This window comes from Amia ocellicauda, chromosome 18 (genome assembly GCF_036373705.1).
Source record: "Amia ocellicauda isolate fAmiCal2 chromosome 18, fAmiCal2.hap1, whole genome shotgun sequence".
Taxonomy (NCBI): Eukaryota; Metazoa; Chordata; class Actinopteri; order Amiiformes; family Amiidae; genus Amia; species Amia ocellicauda.
The window spans coordinates 24,196,291-24,217,095 of record NC_089867.1 but is presented as its reverse complement, the minus strand read 5'-3'; the positions used below and the strand labels follow the sequence as shown (position 1 = coordinate 24,217,095).

Genomic DNA, 20,805 nt, shown 5'->3' with positions numbered 1-20,805 from the left:
AATATACAATTATAACGAGTTTGTTCTAGGCTACCTGTTTTAGTCAACGCACATTCAGTTGTGTTGGTATGTATGAGGTAGGCCACAGTTGAAATGTGTCTGTATGATCAAATAAAGTGTAATTTGATATGCATTAATGCGTAAAGGACATGGAAACATGTACAATGTATCTGTTATCTGTTAGCTAACCTCACAGCAGGGTCATTAGCAGGCGTGGGTGGATGGGTTGTAGGTCGCACTCTTAAAATGATAGACACCAAAGTGAGTTACTGTTGTATAATCATGTCATTTATTCAATTGCTTATACCGGCTTTATTTTGGAATTAATAAAGCAGGTTACAGATGACAGTGTGCTATAGCTCTGATATATGTGCCCCTAAGTTCTCCACCTCTTTGCAGGTGAGGAATACATCCGTTTTAAATGATAGACTGCTGGACTGACTAATATAACTTTAAATATAGCACAACATATCCAAATAATATAAAAAAACATTGTAAAACCACAGTAACATAAATAATTTGTTCATATGATGTGAAAGAATGCAGGCTGTAAGTTAACACGTTAACAATGTGTCTTTATGGTACTAATATGATAACGGGGATGTATCAAATAATAGAGAAACTTGTTTGTAAAAAAGTGCTTGATTTAAGAGAGAAATCAGAATTGTCTCTGATCATTTGTCCAGGAATCTTTTATAAAGTGCTTTTTTCATTCACATTGTGTCTTAAAGGCACTGCAGGCAAACATTTGTATAACCCTTTGTCTGGAAAACTCAAATACCAACACCATCATTCAACTGATTCGGTTTAGTAAAGTAGATTTGTTTCCATTACTAATGAAGTGATGTTAATGTAGACTTGACACCTTTAAATCAATCTATATAATTCCTAATATTTCATGACTGTTATTAGTAGTATTTGGAGACAAGAAATCTGTATTAAGGGTCAGAAATAGAAATAAACTAAACTATAGCTAATTGTGAGTAACTAAATACCATACTTTAGGTAAGGTGCAATTCTTGATGAGTAAACCAACAGAACCGTCATAAAACAGAAGAAACTACAAATGCTGAAAAAAAAATCTTACAGTAAAAGCATGACTGGTATATATATTTTTCTTGCTGCATTTATGATCTAATCTTAAAACTTAATTGCATACAGATAACCGAGTCTCCAAATTTACATCGTTCAATGTGCAGAAAAATGGGCTAAAGCTTTGATAACATGGTGTTATTATAAATATGCAAAAGGGTGAAAAATGATGGTTTTGTTTTAAATAGTGCAGCTTTAGGTAGGCCTGACGTACAAATAACAGTCACCATAGAACAAACAAATCACAGAAATAAATACAATATTACAGATGATACTGGGGAGGTAAGCAGGGACTCAGAGCGTCTGCTATTGATCGCTGGACGGGCTGCGCAGCTCTGGTCGCTTGGTCTTGACCTGGAAAAGGAAATGTGCGTTGAGCTCCCAGCAGGTTTAGTCTCAATCTGTTGGCTATAATGTGCTACAGTGGGATACAATCACTGTTCTTCACTAAACCCATAGATGATAAGGTGCTGCTTTGAGCCGATACTCACAACCAAAAACACAGAGCAGGATGACATACAGGGCGAGGCCAAATCGAGACATTGACCCACCTGCGAATCACAGATGACGTACCCTATTGTGTTCTGATTTATAAATAATATAAAGTGGCTTCTAATAATAAAGTAAACCATGACAGGGTATATATTTGTACTTTGCTATCTGCATGTAAGTTGAGATATGGACTATAAGCGCATCTGGGGTCTAACCGTGACCCGCTGCTGTTCAGTCTGTTCATATCACAGCATTGGGTGGCTTTTTAAGGGCAGGATACATACGTTTTGCGAGACGTCAACATTTTCCAGCTTAGGCCTGAAAACTCCTTGATCAATTTCGTTGGCGTAAGTCATGTTTTCATTGAGGTTGTATTTTGCGGTCCTCCCTGATAAACCTTCAGTGCTTGAGCCCATATTGCCCAGGTCTTGAAATGAATGTAAAAGTATGTTATTGGACATTTGTGTCTTGTGGTTATTTGTTATCATCATCATACTAATATTATTCTTATTGAATCAGCATTTCTTTAAAAGCAGTAAGATCGGGAGTATACTGAGAGGATAGGTTTCTTTTTGTGCAGTCAAAGGACCCACATTGCAAGTCATTGTAACTGGACTAAATCAACTTGTGCATAAGTTCTCACGTTGTAAATGCATAAAATACTTTGGAGGTTTATAAACGGAGACATACCTGTATGAGAGAAGTTGAAATGTTCCTCATCCAGTGAGTACCACCTTCTGGATCGCGGTGCTTTGTTATTCCTGAAAATGTGCAACAACACACGAAGCAAGGGTTCACTTTTGTCTGTAACTTTTGCCCTGTGTCATCTGTCACTTATTGGCATAACAAGAGCACAACATGACACAAAGGACACATAGGAACTCGGCTACAGAAAAGAGCTGTTTGCTTGCTTTCCTGCTTAGCACAGCAGCAGTAAACTGGGCTGCAGTTTTAATTTGTTTTGTCAGGTGAAAAATAATAATAATCATGTGTTACTATGATTTGCAATTACTGTAGCATAATTGGAGAAACGATTGTTATCAAACAAAACATGTTTATGACTTTAATTGCATTTTCAACCCCCAATGCTGCTGTAATTGTAATTGAAGCTATAACAGCCCCCCTCTTCTACACCTGCCTCCCAGCGGATAAGAGCAGAGGCTTTCCCCACACCGACCCACCATGAGTGCGTTCTTGTCTTCTTCTTCAGCACCAGGACGGCCACGATCACAATGATGATGAGCAGCAGGGCGGCTCCCAGCACGCCGAACAGGACAGCGTAGAAACCGGCGCTGATCCCGTACAGCTGGCAGTGTTCCCCGGAGTACTGGTGGAAGTCCGACGCGTAGCACCTGCACGGGACGCAGCACACGCGGTGAGAGAACTGACCACGCCTTGCACCCCCCCCGCTGCCCTTCAGTATTCACAGTATCTGCCTGCTTTCACTTTTACATGCAAGAGAAACACAGCTGTGGCTTCCATGTCTGTTGTCAAAAGGTAATTTATTCACTACGCCTCTTTGTTCAGTCTATGGTCACCCGCTCCACATGGTGAAATTATTACAACACGGTAGATCAACAGATTCCAACTGCATTGATATACCAGACATGAAATTATTATTTTTCTTTACTTGCAACTTGGTCCATCTTTTAAGTTAGAGCAGGCTCCATGTCCGCTACAGTAGTTTCGATGAGTGGCGCAGGGTCCTTCACACTCCAAAACCCCATTCACAACTTTCATTGTGTAGTTCGAGTAACTCAAGCTACAGTTGACGTATGGTCTTAGGTCTAAGACATCTTGAAGGAAAACAAAAGAAACACGTCATTAATGAATTGATTGTCGGAATGATTTCAGCCTTGAATGGTTTCCCTCCCCCTTGATGTTTTCATACATTCTGAGGCTCATGTTGCAGATTATTGACTCAATAATAGATTGCTGTCTTCTGTTGTGTTCTGTTCTGTTTTCCGCCATCTGAAACTGTTCTGTACAATTCATACATTTTTTTAAAGTAAGACGTGTATCCTTTTGTATGAGAGAAATGCTGTTAAACAAGGTTTGTACCACTAGAGGATTTCACAACGTTCTTGTACATTCCCACACATTTGAGTTGCCACCTGTCCCACAATCCCACAACACCTTGTGACAGGATCTTACTAAGAAGAAAAGATAATGGACGTAGAACAAAAACATAATGAACCCCAATATATGACTGTGAACCATTCAAAAGCGACAAGAGCATTCAAGGACCGGAGCACAGACCTCAACTGGAGAAAAACAGAATTAGACAAGAAGTACATAAAACAACTGTCTACCTTTCAATTAAAGCTCTACATTTGTCTGTTTGTAATTGACCACTTGCAAGGGTTCTGCATGTTTAAACCATTGAAATAGTTTTATGACTGTGATAGTTGAGGGGCATCAGAGAACATTAAACACCAGAACATTATAGTAAACGAGCATGCTATCAATATCAGCATCCTTGTCCCATTATGTACAGTGCGATTTATTGTTTTGACCAAACAATTAAACTTGTACTTACTTTGTACAGTAGTATTTTGCACAACGATTGTAGGCTCTACTGTTGCATTTAATCTCTCAGTTATGTTTGTCAAATTGTGAGGGTTAAACATAGTATGTAATGTGGAGTTCAGTCCTGTGTTCAGGAACTCAATTTGTGTCTGATTGTTGGGATAGTTATACTGAGCAACACTTTCTGCGATGATGCTCCCACTCCTGCAAGAAGAGACAAACTTAATCAGTATTGATGTAGTATTTGATTTGATAGCTATATATGATGTCAAATACTATAATATACACAGGGCTGCAAATATACCTTCAGTCTTGACTGATGGGTGAGTCTGCATTACAATGAAAGTATTTAATAGTGAATAATGATTGCTTTAAAGAGGAGGACTGAAAGTGGCCTATGTTATGCTCAAGACCTCAAATGAACACATTTAAAGTACTTTAATATGAAACAATATTAAGAATCTGTACATTTGCTAAAATGAATACTAAAGAAAATGATAATAATAAACATGTTGTATGTATTCCACTGAGATCATGAGGAATGTTTTCCAGAAATCACATAAACCTGATGTAGGGTTAAAAATACAATAGCTCTTCTCTCTAAGGACTTTTTCTTACCTAAAACCAGTGATCGTCACATTTCTGAAATTGTCTGGATCAGCCTGTTTGCACAATTTCTCCAGCTGCAAAGAAAAATGATTGATGTATGAATAATCAGTTTGAGTACAGAATGGAACTTTCCCATTCAGATATTACTAATTGTATCGTTTTTACAGGAACCCAGGGCAACTTATTTTTCTATGCAATTACCCATTTATACAGCTGGGCATTTACTGGACTAATCCAGGTACAGTGTCTTGCTCAAGATTACAGCAGCAGGATCCCCCACCTGGGATTGAACCCATAACCGTCGGCACAGGAGTCCAGAGCCCTGACCACGACACACTCTGGTGCTTTATACTCTTCAGTAGAGGATTTATATCAGTGATTTTATTTTTCTGTACGCTGATTACTGTTGTCGCTTCACATTTGTTGGCTCAAGGAAGTAGAAACCTTTCCTTCTTTCAGTCATTGGTATCATGCTTTTCTCAGGTAGGTGTGATGTTGTGGGAGATTAATAATAGAAGATATGTGCAGGTGCATTGTATGTCCATCCTATCAGTTCTCCATACCTCAGGTTGTATGATGTCTGTGTATTTAATGTATAACGGAGAGCTTGTATTTTCCAGGTCAGGGTTAAATTCCTTATGTATTCTCAAGGAGATAGTGAAGTTCCTGGTTGGTATTGCGCTGGAATCTGTGAAGTATAAATGAAGAAGTTTGGTGTCATATAACAGCTTATATTTGAACTCCTGTATCATGCTAAACATGACAGAACTAAATGGCTACTCTTGTTATCAGGTATTCATACCATGGGATTAAAGACAAATTGGGCAACCTTTTCCAATTATAATTAGTAAAAACATATCTAAATGAAACACCTGTTTACTTTAATTCCCAATCTCTTTCTTTGGTACTAGCATGATATAAACAATCACAATTTCATATCCTGTCTTAGATTTAATTTACCAATACTGAGTGATTTCCAAGTATACATATTAATCTGAAGACATTGTTCTCCAGCAGTTTCAATACTAACACGATTCTTGTTACACTGTCTCAGATTGCTGGTGCCCCAACACTGCTACTTATTGAATAGGAGATAACAACAATATATATTATACTCAGATAGACGTGTATGATAGTCTATATCATTTTGAAATATACATTTCACACTGAAACTACTTCCAGACAGGTAACGTTTGAAATGGAACATTACTCCTTGGAAGTAAATTATTATTTTTGAAAGGGATTCTTACTGATGTGCACTGTGGTGTAGTTCTCCCCAGCAAGGCAGTGTGAATTGCTCAATGTGAAATTCGGGCATTGACATTGACATGTCCCAGTAATACTACTGAAGACACAGGGATACCCGTTGCAGTCACATTCAGCATCATTGCATTGTTTTCCACTGGATGAGGAAGCTTCTTCTGTAGTGTGGATTGATGTACTGTGGGTTCTTGTAGCTGGTGTTTGAGATACATGTTCAGTTGATGTGTGTGAGGACAGTGGTTCAGTTGTCTCACTGGCAGCCGAAGATGAATGGTGTGTCTCTGTTGTTGTGAAGGGTCTTGATGTTCTTCCACTTGATGAAGAAGATTCTTCTGTAGTGTGGACTGATGCACTGTGGGCTTTAGTATTTGGGTTTTCTGATACATGTGGACTTGATGTGTGTGAGGACAGTGGTTCAGTTGTCTCACTGGGAGCCGAAGATGAATGGTGTGTCTCTGTTGTTGTGAAGGGTCTTGATGTTCTTCCACTCGATGAAGAAGATTCTTCTGTAGTGTGGATTGATGCACTGTGGGCATTAGTATTTGGGTTTTCTGATACATGTTCAGTTGATGTGTGTGAGGACAGTGGTTCAGTTGTCTCAGTAGCAGCCGAAGATGAGAGGCGTGACTCTGTTGTTGTGAAGGGTCTTGATGTTCTTCCACTTGATGAAGAAGATTCTTCTGTAGTGTGGACTGATGCACTGTGGGCTTTAGTATTTGGGTTTTCTGATACATGTGGACTTGATGTGTGTGAGGACAGTGGTTCAGTTGTCTCAGTAGCAGCCGAAGATGAGAGGCGTGATTCTGTTGTTGTGAAGGGTCTTGATGTTCTTCCACTTGATGAAGAAGATTCTTCTGTAGTGTGGAATGATGCACTGTGGGCTTTAGTATTTGTGGTTTCTGATATATGTGGACTTGATGTGTGTGAGGACAGTGGTTCAGTTGTCACACTGGGAGCCGAAGATGAATGGTGTGTCTCTGTTGTTGTGGAGGGTCTTGGTGTTCTTCCACTTGATGTTGAAGATTCTTCTGTAGTGTGGATTGATGCACTGTGGGCATTAGTATTTGGGTTTTCTGATACATGTTCAGTTGATGTGTGTGAGGACAGTGGTTCAGTTGTCTCAGTAGCAGCCGAAGATGAGAGGCGTGACTCTGTTGTTGTGAAGGGTCTTGATGTTCTTCCACTTGATGAAGAAGATTCTTCTGTAGTGTGGACTGATGCACTGTGGGCTTTAGTATTTGTGGTTTCTGATATATGTGGACTTGATGTGTGTGAGGACAGTGGTTCAGTTGTCACACTGGGAGCCGAAGATGAATGGTGTGTCTCTGTTGTTGTGGAGGGTCTTGGTGTTCTTCCACTTGATGTTGAAGATTCTTCTGTAGTGTGGATTGATGCACTGTGGGCATTAGTATTTGGGTTTTCTGATACATGTTCAGTTGATGTGTGTGAGGACAGTGGTTCAGTTGTCTCAGTAGCAGCCGAAGATGAGAGGCGTGACTCTGTTGTTGTGAAGGGTCTTGATGTTCTTCCACTTGATGAAGAAGATTCTTCTGTAGTGTGGACTGATGCACTGTGGGCATTAGTATTTGGGTTTTCTGATACATGTTCAGTTGATGTGTGTGAGGACAGTGGTTCAGTTGTCTCACTGGGAGCCGAAGATGAGAGGCGTGACTCTGTTGTTGTGAAGGGTCTTGATGTTCTTCCACTTGATGAAGAAGATTCTTCTGTAGTGTGGATTGATGCACTGTGGGCATTAGTATTTGGGTTTTCTGATACATGTGGACTTGATGTGTGTGAGGACAGTGGTTCAGTTGTCTCAGTAGCAGCCGAAGATGAGTGGTGTGTCTCTGTTGTTGTGATGGGTCTTGATGTTCTTCCACTTGATGAAGAAGATTCTTCTGTAGTGTGGATTGATGCACTGTGGGCATTAGTATTTGGGTTTTCTGATACATGTTCAGTTGATGTGTGTGAGGACAGTGGTTCAGTTGTCTCAGTAGCAGCCGAAGATGAGAGGCGTGACTCTGTTGTTGTGAAGGGTCTTGATGTTCTTCCACTTGATGAAGAAGATTCTTCTGTAGTGTGGACTGATGCACTGTGGGCTTTAGTATTTGGGTTTTCTGATATATGTGGACTTGATGTGTGTGAGGACAGTGGTTCAGTTGTCTCAGTAGCAGCCGAAGATGAGAGGCGTGACTCTATTGTTGTGAAGGGTCTTGATGTTCTTCCACTTGATGAAGAAGATTCTTCTGTAGTGTGGATTGATGCACTGTGGGCATTAGTATTTGGGTTTTCTGATACATGTGGACTTGATGTGTGTGAGGACAGTGGTTCAGTTGTCTCACTATGAGCCGAAGATGAAAAGTGTGTCTCTGTTGTTGTGAAGGGACTTGATGTTCTTCCACTTGATGTTGAAGATTTTTCTGTAGTGAGGACTGATGCACTGTGGGCATTAGTATTTGGGTTTTCTGATACATGTTCAGTTGATGTGTGTGAGGACAGTGGTTCAGTTGTCTCAGTAGCAGCCGAAGATGAGAGGCGTGACTCTGTTGTTGTGAAGGGTCTTGATGTTCTTCCACTTGATGAAGAAGATTCTTCTGTAGTGTGGACTGATGCACTGTGGGCATTAGTATTTGGGTTTTCTGATACATGTTCAGTTGATGTGTGTGAGGACAGTGGTTCAGTTGTCTCAGTAGCAGCCGAAGATGAGAGGCGTGACTCTGTTGTTGTGAAGGGTCTTGATGTTCTTCCACTTGATGAAGAAGATTCTTCTGTAGTGTGGATTGATGCACTGTGGGCATTAGTATTTGGGTTTTCTGATACATGTTCAGTTGATGTGTGTGAGGACAGTGGTTCAGTTGTCTCAGTAGCAGCCGAAGATGAGAGGCGTGACTCTGTTGTTGTGAAGGGTCTTGATGTTCTTCCACTTGATGAAGAAGATTCTTCTGTAGTGTGGACTGATGCACTGTGGGCTTTAGTATTTGGGTTTTCTGATACATGTGGACTTGATGTGTGTGAGGACAGTGGTTCAGTTGTCTCAGTAGCAGCCGAAGATGAGAGGCGTGACTCTGTTGTTGTGAAGGGTCTTGATGATTTTCCACTTGATGAAGAAGATTCTTCTGTAGTGTGGATTGATGCACTGTGGGCTTTAGTATTTGGGTTTTCTGATATATGTGGACTTGATGTGTGTGAGGACAGTGGTTCAGTTGTCTCACTGGCAGCCGAAGATGAATGGTGTGTCTCTGTTGTTCTGAAGGGTCTTGATGTTCTTCCACTTGATGTTGAAGATTCTTCTGTAGTGTGGATTGATGCACTGTGGGCATTAGTATTTGGGTTTTCTGATACATGTTCAGTTGATGTGTGTGAGGACAGTGGTTCAGTTGTCTCAGTAGCAGCCGAAGATGAGAGGCGTGACTCTGTTGTTGTGAAGGGTCTTGATGTTCTTCCACTTGATGAAGAAGATTCTTCTGTAGTGTGTAGTGATGCACTGTGGGCATTAGTATTTGGGTTTTCTGATACATGTGGACTTGATGTGTGTGAGGACAGTGGTTCAGTTGTCTCACTATGAGCCGAAGATGAAAAGTGTGTCTCTGTTGTTGTGAAGGGACTTGATGTTCTTCCACTTGATGTTGAAGATTTTTCTGTAGTGTGGACTGATGCACTGTGGGCTTTTGTATTTGGGTTTTCTGATATATGTGGACTTGATGTGTGTGAGGACAGTGGTTCAGTTGTCTCACTGGGAGCCGAAGATGAATGGTGTGTCTCTGTTGTTGTGAAGGGTCTTGATGTTCTTCCACTTGATGTTGAAGATTCTTCTGTAGTGTGGATTGATGCACTGTGGGCATTAGTATTTGGGTTTTCTGATACATGTTCAGTTGATGTGTGTGAGGACAGTGGTTCAGTTGTCTCAGTAGCAGCCGAAGATGAGAGGCGTGACTCTGTTGTTGTGAAGGGTCTTGATGTTCTTCCACTTGATGAAGAAGATTCTTCTGTAGTGTGGACTGATGCACTGTGGGCATTAGTATTTGGGTTTTCTGATACATGTTCAGTTGAAGTGTGTGAGGACAGTGGTTCAGTTGTCTCAGTAGCAGCCGAAGATGAGAGGCGTGACTCTGTTGTTGTGAAGGGTCTTGATGTTCTTCCACTTGATGAAGAAGATTCTTCTGTAGTGTGGACTGATGCACTGTGGGCTTTAGTATTTGGGTTTTCTGATACATGTGGACTTGATGTGTGTGAGGACAGTGGTTCAGTTGTCTCACTGGGAGCCGAAGATGAATGGTGTGTCTCTGTTGTTGTGAAGGGTCTTGATGTTCTTCCACTTGATGAAGAAGATTCTTCTGTAGTGTGGACTGATGCACTGTGGGCTTTAGTATTTGGGTTTTCTGATATATGTGGACTTGATGTGTGTGAGGACAGTGGTTCAGTTGTCACACTGGGAGCCGAAGATGAATGGTTTATCTCTGTTGTTGTGGAGGGTCTTGGTGTTCTTCCACTTGATGTTGAAGATTCTTCTGTAGTGTGGATTGATGCACTGTGGGCATTAGTATTTGGGTTTTCTGATACATGTTCAGTTGATGTGTGTGAGGACAGTGGTTCAGTTGTCTCAGTCGCAGCCGAAGATGAGAGGTGTGACTCTGTTGTTGTGAAGGGTCTTGATGTTCTTCCACTTGATGTTGAAGATTCTTCTGTAGTGTGGATTGATGCACTGTGGGCATTAGTATTTGGGTTTTCTGATACATGTACAGTTGATGTGTGTGAGGACAGTGGTTCAGTTTTCTCACTTGGAGCCGAAGATGAATGGTGTGTCTCTGTTGTTGTGAAGGGTCTTGATGTTCTTCCACTTGATGAGGAAGATTCTTCTGTAGTGTGGATTGATGCACTGTGGGCATTAGTATTTGGGTTTTCTGATACATGTTCAGATGATGTGTGTGAGGACAGTGGTTCAGTTGTCTCACTGGGAGCCGAAGATGAATGGTGTGTCTCTGTTGTTGTGAAGGTTCTTGATGTTCTTCCACTTGATGTTGAAGATTCTTCTGTAGTGTGGACTGATGCACTGTGGGCTTTAGTATTTGGGTTTTCTGATATATGTGGACTTGATGTGTGTGAGGACAGTGGTTCAGTTGTCTCACTGGGAGCCGAAGATGAATGGTGTGTCTCTGTTGTTGTGAAGGGTCTTGATGTTCTTCCACTTGATGAAGAAGATTCTTCTGTAGTGTGGATTGATGCACTGTGGGCATTAGTATTTGGGTTTTCTGATACATGTTCAGTTGATGTGTGTGAGGACAGTGGTTCTGTTGTCTCAGTAGCAGCCGAAGATGAGAGGCGTGACTCTGTTGTTGTGAAGGGTCTTGATGTTCTTCCACTTGATGAAGAAGATTCTTCTGTAGTGTGGACTGATGCACTGTGGGCTTTAGTATTTGGGTTTTCTGATATATGTGGACTTGATGTGTGTGAGGACAGTGGTTCAGTTGTCTCACTATGAGCCGAAGATGAATGGTGTGTCTCTGTCGTTGTGAATGGTCTTGGTGTTCTTCCACTTGATGTTGAAGATTCTTCTGTAGTGTGGACTGATGCACTGTGGGCATTAGTATTTGGGTTTTCTGATACATGTTCAGTTGATGTGTGTGAGGACAGTGGTTCAGTTGTCTCAGTAGCAGCCGAAGATGAGAGGCGTGACTCTGTTGTTGTGAAGGGTCTTGATGTTCTTCCACTTGATGAAGAAGATTCTTCTGTAGTGTGGACTGATGCACTGTGGGCTTTAGTATTTGTGGTTTCTGATACATGTGCACTTGATGTGTGTGAGGACAGTGGTTCAGTTGTCACACTGGGAGCCGAAGATGAATGGTGTGTCTCTGTTGTTGTGGAGGGTCTTGGTGTTCTTCCACTTGATGAAGAAGATTCTTCTGTAGTGTGGATTGATGCACTGTGGGCATTAGTATTTGGGTTTTCTGATACATGTTCAGTTGATGTGTGTGAGGACAGTGGTTCAGTTGTCTCAGTAGCAGCCGAAGATGAGAGGCGTGATTCTGTTGTTGTGAAGGGTCTTGATGTTCTTCCACTTGATGAAGAAGATTCTTCTGTAGTGTGGACTGATGCACTGTGGGCTTTAGTATTTGTGGTTTCTGATACATGTGCACTTGATGTGTGTGAGGACAGTGGTTCAGTTGTCTCAGTAGCAGCCGAAGATGAGAGGCGTGACTCTGTTGTTGTGAAGGGTCTTGGTGTTCTTCCACTTGATGTTGAAGATTCTTCTGTAGTGTGGACTGATGCACTGTGGGCTTTAGTATTTGGGTTTTCTGATATATGTGGACTTGATGTGTGTGAGGACAGTGGTTCAGTTGTCTCACTGGGAGCCGAAGATGAATGGTGTGTCTCTGTTGTTGTGAAGGGTCTTGATGTTCTTCCACTTGATGAAGAAGATTCTTCTGTAGTGTGGATTGATGCACTGTGGGCATTAGTATTTGGGTTTTCTGATACATGTTCAGTTGATGTGTGTGAGGACAGTGGTTCAGTTGTCACACTGGGAGCCGAAGATGAATGGTGTGTCTCTGTTGTTGTGAAGGGTCTTGGTGTTCTTCCACTTGATGTTGAAGATTCTTCTGTAGTGTGGATTGATGCACTGTGGTCATTAGTTTTTGGGTTTTCTGATACATGTTCAGTTGATGTGTGTGAGGACAGTGGTTCAGTTGTCTCAGTAGCAGCCGAAGATGAGAGGCGTGACTCTGTTGTTGTGAAGGGTCTTGATGTTCTTCCACTTGATGAAGAAGATTCTTCTGTAGTTTGGACTGATGCACTGTGGGCTTTAGTATTTGGGTTTTCTGATATATGTGGACTTGATGTGTGTGAGGACAGTGGTTCAGTTGTCTCACTGGGAGCCGAAGATGAATGGTGTGTCTCTGTTGTTGTGAAGGGTCTTGGTGTTCTTCCACTTGATGAAGAAGATTCTTCTGTAGTGTGGATTGATGCACTGTGGCCATTAGTATTTGGGTTTTCTGATACATGTGGACTTGATGTGTGTGAGGACAGTGGTTCAGTTGTCTCAGTAGCAGCCGAAGATGAGAGGCGTGACTCTGTTGTTGTGAATGGTCTTGGTGTTCTTCCACTTGATGTTGAAGATTCTTCTGTAGTGTGGATTGATGCACTGTGGGCTTTAGTATTTGTGGTTTCTGATATATGTGGACTTGATGTGTGTGAGGACAGTGGTTCAGTTGTCACACTGGGAGCCGAAGATGAATGTTGTGTCCTTGTTGTTGTGAAGGGTCTTGGTGTTCTTCCACTTGATGTTGAAGATTCTTCTGTAGTGTGGATTGATGCACTGTGGGCATTAGTATTTGGGTTTTCTGATACATGTTCAGTTGATGTGTGTGAGGACAGTGGTTCAGTTGTCTCAGTAGCAGCCGAAGATGAGAGGCGTGATTCTGTTGTTGTGAAGGGTCTTGATGTTCTTCCACTTGATGAAGAAGATTCTTCTGTAGTGTGGACTGATGCACTGTGGGCTTTAGTATTTGTGGTTTCTGATACATGTGCACTTGATGTGTGTGAGGACAGTGGTTCAGTTGTCACACTGGGAGCCGAAGATGAATGGTGTGTCTCTGTTGTTATGAAGGGTCTTGATGTTCTTCCACTTGATGTTGAAGATTCTTCTGTAGTGTGGATTGATGCACTGTGGGCATTAGTATTTGGGTTTTCTGATACATGTTCAGTTGATGTGTGTGAGGACAGTGGTTCAGTTGTCACACTGGGAGCCGAAGATGAATGGTGTGTCTCTGTTGTTGTGAAGGGTCTTGGTGTTCTTCCACTTGATGTTGAAGATTCTTCTGTAGTGTGGATTGATGCACTGTGGGCATTAGTTTTTGGGTTTTCTGATACATGTTCAGTTGATGTGTGTGAGGACAGTGGTTCAGTTGTCACACTGGGAGCCGAAGATGAATGGTGTGTCTCTGTTGTTGTGAAGGGTCTTGGTGTTCTTCCACTTGATGTTGAAGATTCTTCTGTAGTGTGGATTGATGCACTGTGGTCATTAGTTTTTGGGTTTTCTGATACATGTTCAGTTGATGTGTGTGAGGACAGTGGTTCAGTTGTCTCAGTAGCAGCCGAAGATGAGAGGCGTGACTCTGTTGTTGTGAAGGGTCTTGATGTTCTTCCACTTGATGAAGAAGATTCTTCTGTAGTTTGGACTGATGCACTGTGGGCTTTAGTATTTGGGTTTTCTGATATATGTGGACTTGATGTGTGTGATGACAGTGGTTCAGTTGTCTCACTGGGAGCCGAAGATGAATGGTGTGTCTCTGTTGTTGTGAAGGGTCTTGGTGTTCTTCCACTTGATGAAGAAGATTCTTCTGTAGTTTGGACTGATGCACTGTGGGCTTTAGTATTTGGGTTTTCTGATATATGTGGACTTGATGTGTGTGAGGACAGTGGTTCAGTTGTCTCACTGGGAGCCGAAGATGAATGGTGTGTCTCTGTTGTTGTGAAGGGTCTTGGTGTTCTTCCACTTGATGTTGAAGATTCTTCTGTAGTGTGGATTGATGCACTGTGGGCATTAGTATTTGGGTTTTCTGATACATGTTCAGTTGATGTGTGTGAGGACAGTGGTTCAGTTGTCTCAGTAGCAGCCGAAGATGAGAGGCGTGATTCTGTTGTTGTGAAGGGTCTTGATGTTCTTCCACTTGATGAAGAAGATTCTTCTGTAGTGTGGACTGATGCACTGTGGGCTTTAGTATTTGTGGTTTCTGATACATGTGCACTTGATGTGTGTGAGGACAGTGGTTCAGTTGTCACACTGGGAGCCGAAGATGAATGGTGTGTCTCTGTTGTTATGAAGGGTCTTGATGTTCTTCCACTTGATGTTGAAGATTCTTCTGTAGTGTGGATTGATGCACTGTGGGCATTAGTATTTGGGTTTTCTGATACATGTTCAGTTGATGTGTGTGAGGACAGTGGTTCAGTTGTCACACTGGGAGCCGAAGATGAATGGTGTGTCTCTGTTGTTGTGAAGGGTCTTGGTGTTCTTCCACTTGATGTTGAAGATTCTTCTGTAGTGTGGACTGATGCACTGTGGGCTTTAGTATTTGGGTTTTCTGATATATGTGGACTTGATGTGTGTGAGGACAGTGGTTCAGTTGTCTCAGTAGCAGCCGAAGATGAGAGGCGTGACTCTGTTGTTGTGATGGGTCTTGATGTTCTTCCACTTGATGAAGAAGATTCTTCTGTAGTGTGGACTGATGCACTGTGGGCTTTAGTATTTGGGTTTTCTGATATATGTGGACTTGATGTGTGTGAGGACAGTGGTTCAGTTGTCTCACTGTGAGCCGAAGATGAATGGTGTGTCTCTGTTGTTGTGAAGGGTCTTGATGTTCTTCCACTTGATGAATGATTTTCTTTTGTAGTGTGTGGTGACTTTGTGTGCTGTTGTGTAGTTTCTGTAGAAGAATGAGGAACATTTGATGTGACTGAAATGTGTGGTTCAGTGGAAATATTAGAGGTAGATGATTTATTTTTCTCTTCTGGTGTGACATGTGTTGAATGTGGTTCAGATGAAGAGGGTTCTTCTGTAGTGTAAGGTGACCTTGTGCTTGTATCATTTAGACTAGTTTCTGTATAAGTATGAGGATTATTTGATGTTACAGAAGTATGTGGTTCAGTGGAGACAGTAGAGGTTGATGAAGTATATTTCTCTTCTGTTGTGAAGTGTGTTGAATGTTTTTCTGTGGAAGATGGTTCTTCTGTTGTGTGAGGTGACGTTGTGTGTTGTTCAGTAGTTTTTGTAGGAGAATTCGGAACATTTGATGTCACAGAAGTATGTGGTTCAGTGGAAACAGTAGAGGTTGATGAAGTATTCTTCTCTTCTGGTGTGAAATGTGTTGAATGTGTTCCAGATGACGAGGGTTCTTGTGTAGTTTGAGGTGACGTCGTATGTTGATCAGTAGTTTCTATGGAGGAATGAGTAACATTTGATGTCACAGAAGTGTGTGATTCTGTGGAGAGAGTAGAGGTTGATGAAGTATTTTTCTCTTCTGGTGTGATATGTGTTGAATATTTTTCTGTGGAAGATGGTTCTTCTGTTGTGTGAGGTGACGTCGTGTGTTGTTCAGTAGTTTCTTTAGAAGAATGAGGAACATTTGATGTGACTGAAGTGTGTGATTCAGTGGAGACAGTAGAGGTTGACGATTTATTTTTCTCTTCTGGTGTGAAATGTGTTGAGTGTTTTCCAGTGGAGGATGGTTCTTCTGTAGTGTGAGGTGACTTTGTACTTGTATGCTTTAGACTAGTTTCTGTAGAAGTATGAGGAACATTTGATGTCACAGAAGTGTGTGATTCAGTGGACACAGTAGAGGTTGACGATTTATTTTTCTCTTCTGGTGTGAAATATGTTGAATGTTTTCCAGATGAGGAGGAATCTTCTGTTGTATGAGGTGACGTTGTGTGTTGTTCAGTAGTTTCTGTAGAAGAATGAGGCACATTTGATGTCACAGAAGTGTGTGATTCAGTGGACACAGTAGAGGTTGACGATTTATTTTTCTCTTCTGGTGTGAAGTGTGTTGAATGTTTTTCTGTGGAAGATGGTTCTTCTGTTGTGTGAGGTGACGTTGTGTGTTGTTCAGTAGTTTTTGCAGAAGAATGAGGCACATTTGATGTCACAGAAGTGTGTGATTCTGTGGAGAGAGTAGAGGTTGATGAAGTATTTTTCTCTTCTGGTGTGAAATGTGTTGAATGTTTTCCAGTGGAGGATGGTTCTTCTGTAGTGTAAGGTGAGCTTGTACTTGTATGCTTTAGAGTAGTTTCTGTAGAAGAATGAGGAACATTTGATGTCAGAGAAGTGTGTGATTCAGTTGAGACAGTTGAGGTTGACGATTTATTTTTCTCTTCTGGTGTGACATGTGTTGAATGTTTTCCAGTGGAAGATGGTTCTTCTGTAGTGTGAGGTGACCTTGTTCTTGTATGCTTTAGACTAGTTTCTGTAGAAGTATGAGGAACATTTGATGTCACAGAAGTGTGAGATTCTGTGGAGAGAGTAGAGGTTGAAGATTTATTTTTCTCTTCTGGTGTGAAGTGTGTTGAATGTTTTTCTGTGGATGATGGTTCTTCTGTAGTGTGAGGTGACGTTGTGTGTTGTTCAGTAGTTTTTGTAGAAGAATGAGGAACATTTGATGTGACTGAAGTGTGTGATTCTGTGGAGAGAGTAGAGGTTGATGAAGAATTTTTCTCTTCTGGTGTGAAATGTGTTGAATGTTTTCCAGATGAATAGGGTTCTTCTGTTGTGTGAGGTGATGTCGTGTGTTGTTCAGTAGTTTCTGTCGAGGAATTAGGAACATTTGATGTCAGAGAAGTGTGTGATTCAGTTGAGACAGTAGAGGTTGACGATTTATTTTTCTCTTCTGGTGTGAAATGTGTTGAGTGTTTTCCAGTGGAGGATGGTTCTTCTGTAGTGTGAGGTGACTTTGTACTTGTATGCTTTAGACTAGTTTCTGTAGAAGTATGAGGAACATTTGATGTCACAGAAGTGTGTGATTCAGTGGACACAGTAGAGGTTGACGATTTATTTTTCTCTTCTGGTGTGAAATGTGTTGAATGTTTTCCCGATGAAGAGGGATCTTCTGTTGTGTGAGGTGACGTTGTGTGTTGTTCAGTAGTTTCTGTAGAAGAATGAGGCACATTTGATGTCACAGAAGTGTGTGATTCTGTGGAGAGAGTAGAGGTTGAAGATTTATTTTTCTCTTCTGGTGTGAAGTGTGTTGAATGTTTTTCTGTGGAAGATGGTTCTTCTGTTGTGTGAGGTGACGTTGTGTGTTGTTCAGTAGTTTTTGTAGAAGAATGAGGAACATTTGATGTCAGAGAAGTGTGTGATTCTGTGGAGAGAGTAGAGGTTGATGAAGAATTTTTCTCTTCTGGTGTGAAATGTGTTGAATGTTTTCCAGATGAATAGGGTTCTTCTGTTGTGTGAGGTGATGTCGTGTGTTGTTCAGTAGTTTCTGTCGAGGAATTAGGAACATTTGATGTCAGAGAAGTGTGTGATTGAGTTGAGACAGTAGAGGTTGACGATTTATTTTTCTCTTCTGGTGTGACATGTGTTGAATGTTCTTCTGTGGAAGATGGTTCTTCTGTTGTGTGAGGTGACGTTGTGTGTTGTTCAGTAGTTTTTGCAGAAGAATGAGGCACATTTGATGTCACAGAAGTGTGTGATTCTGTGGAGAGAGTAGAGGTTGATGAAGTATTTTTCTCTTCTGGTGTGAAATGTGTTGAATGTTTTCCAGTGGAGGATGGTTCTTCTGTAGTGTAAGGTGAGCTTGTACTTGTATGCTTTAGAGTAGTTTCTGTAGAAGAATGAGGAACATTTGATGTCAGAGAAGTGTGTGATTCAGTTGAGACAGTTGAGGTTGACGATTTATTTTTCTCTTCTGGTGTGACATGTGTTGAATGTTTTTCTGTGGAAGATGGTTCTTCTGTTGTGTGAGGTGACGTTGTGTGTTGTTCAGTAGTTTCTGTAGAAGAATGAGGCACATTTGATGTGACTGAAGTGTGTGATTCTGTGGAGAGAGTAGAGGTTGATGAAGTATTTTTCTCTTCTGGTGTGAAATGTGTTGAATGTTTTCCAGTGGAGGATGGTTCTTCTGTAGTGTGAGGTGACGTTGTACTTGTATGCTTTAGAGTAGTTTCTGTAGAAGTATGAGGAACATTTGATGTCACAGAAGTGTGTGATTCTGTGGAGAGAGTAGAGGTTGACGATTTATTTTTCTCTTCTGGTGTGATATGTGTTGAATGTTTTTCTGTGGAAGATGGTTCTTCTGTAGTGTGAGGTGACGTCGTGTGTTGTTCAGTAGTTTCTGTAGAAGAATGAGGCACATTTGATGTCACAGAAGTGTGTGATTCTGTGGAGAGAGTAGAGGTTGAAGATTTATTTTTCTCTTCTGGTGTGAAGTGTGTTGAATGTTTTTCTGTGGAAGATGGTTCTTCTGTTGTGTGAGGTGACGTTGTGTGTTGTTCAGTAGTTTTTGTAGAAGAATGAGGAACATTTGATGTCAGAGAAGTGTGTGATTCTGTGGAGAGAGTAGAGGTTGATGAAGAATTTTTCTCTTCTGGTGTGAAATGTGTTGAATGTTTTCCAGATGAATAGGGTTCTTCTGTTGTGTGAGGTGATGTCGTGTGTTGTTCAGTAGTTTCTGTCGAGGAATTAGGAACATTTGATGTCAGAGAAGTGTGTGATTGAGTTGAGACAGTAGAGGTTGACGATTTATTTTTCTCTTCTGGTGTGACATGTGTTGAATGTTTTTCTGTGGAAGATGGTTCTTCTGTTGTGTGAGGTGACGTTGTGTGTTGTTCAGTAGTTTCTGTAGAAGAATGAGGCACATTTGATGTCACAGAAGTGTGTGATTCTGTGGAGAGAGTAGAGGTTGATGAAGTATTTTTCTCTTCTGGTGTGAAATGTGTTGAATGTTTTCCAGTGGAGGATGGTTCTTCTGTAGTGTAAGGTGAGCTTGTACTTGTATGCTTTAGAGTAGTTTCTGTAGAAGAATGAGGAACATTTGATGTCAGAGAAGTGTGTGATTCAGTTGAGACAGTTGAGGTTGACGATTTATTTTTCTCTTCTGGTGTGACATGTGTTGAATGTTTTCCAGTGGAAGATGGTTCTTCTGTAGTGTGAGGTGACCTTGTTCTTGTATGCTTTAGACTAGTTTCTGTAGAAGTATGAGGAACATTTGATGTCACAGAAGTGTGAGATTCTGTGGAGAGAGTAGAGGTTGACGATTTATTTTTCTCTTCTGGTGTGACATGTGTTGAATGTTTTTCTGTGGAAGATGGTTCTTCTGTTGTGTGAGGTGACGTTGTGTGTTGTTCAGTAGTTTCTGTCGAGGAATTAGGAACATTTGATGTCAGAGAAGTGTGTGATTCAGTTGAGACAGTTGAGGTTGACGATTTATTTTTCTCTTCTGGTGTGACATGTGTTGAATGTTTTCCAGTGGAAGATGGTTCTTGTGTAGTGTGAGGTGACCTTGTTCTTGTATGCTTTAGACTAGTTTCTGTAGAAGTATGAGGAACATTTGATGTCACAGAAGTGTGTGATTCTGTGGAGAGAGTAGAGGTTGATGAAGTATTTTTCTCTTCTGGTGTGAAATGTGTTGAATGTTTTCCAGTGGAGGATGGTTCTTCTGTAGTGTGAGGTGACTTTGTACTTGTATGCTTTAGAGTAGTTTCTGTAGAAGTATGAGGAACATTTGATGTCACAGAAGTGTGTGATTCTGTGGAGAGAGTAGAGGTTGACGATTTATTTTTCTCTTCTGGTGTGAAGTGTGTTGAATGTTTTTCTGTGGAAGATGGTTCTTTTGTTGTGTGAGGTGACGTTGTGTGTTGTTCAGTAGTTTCTGTAGAAGAATGAGGCACATTTGATGTCACAGAAGTGTGTGATTCTGTGGAGAGAGTAGAGGTTGAAGATTTATTTTTCTCTTCTGGTGTGAAGTGTGTTGAATGTTTTTCTGTGGAAGATGGTTCTTCTGTTGTGTGAGGTGACGTTGTGTGTTGTTCAGTAGTTTTTGTAGAAGAATGAGGAACATTTGATGTCAGAGAAGTGTGTGATTCTGTGGAGAGAGTAGAGGTTGATGAAGAATTTTTCTCTTCTGGTGTGAAATGTGTTGAATGTTTTCCAGATGAATAGGGTTCTTCTGTTGTGTGAGGTGATGTCGTGTGTTGTTCAGTAGTTTCTGTCGAGGAATTAGGAACATTTGATGTCAGAGAAGTGTGTGATTGAGTTGAGACAGTAGAGGTTGACGATTTATTTTTCTCTTCTGGTGTGACATGTGTTGAATGTTTTTCTGTGGAAGATGGTTC

The 20,805-nt window shown here is 41.2% G+C and overlaps 1 protein-coding gene across 1 annotated transcript in view; it reads right to left on the bottom strand.

The window, feature by feature from the left end:
- Window positions 1-266: 266 nt before the first annotated feature.
- LOC136713541 (serine-rich adhesin for platelets) overlaps window positions 267-20,805 on the bottom strand; it is a 36,965-nt gene continuing 16,426 nt past the window's right edge. The window contains exons 3-14 of the mRNA XM_066690659.1: window positions 14,304-19,658; window positions 12,912-12,929; window positions 7,632-12,752; window positions 5,973-6,788; window positions 5,286-5,410; window positions 4,732-4,796; window positions 4,124-4,317; window positions 3,215-3,380; window positions 2,766-2,936; window positions 2,275-2,345; window positions 1,869-2,011; window positions 267-1,446 (exon numbers count right to left, since the gene is read on the bottom strand). Coding sequence (XP_066546756.1) covers window positions 1,399-1,446; window positions 1,869-2,011; window positions 2,275-2,345; window positions 2,766-2,936; window positions 3,215-3,380; window positions 4,124-4,317; window positions 4,732-4,796; window positions 5,286-5,410; window positions 5,973-6,788; window positions 7,632-12,752; window positions 12,912-12,929; window positions 14,304-19,658 — 12,293 coding nt within the window. The 3' untranslated portion in view covers window positions 267-1,398. The remainder of the gene's footprint in view (window positions 1,447-1,868; window positions 2,012-2,274; window positions 2,346-2,765; window positions 2,937-3,214; window positions 3,381-4,123; window positions 4,318-4,731; window positions 4,797-5,285; window positions 5,411-5,972; window positions 6,789-7,631; window positions 12,753-12,911; window positions 12,930-14,303; window positions 19,659-20,805) is intronic.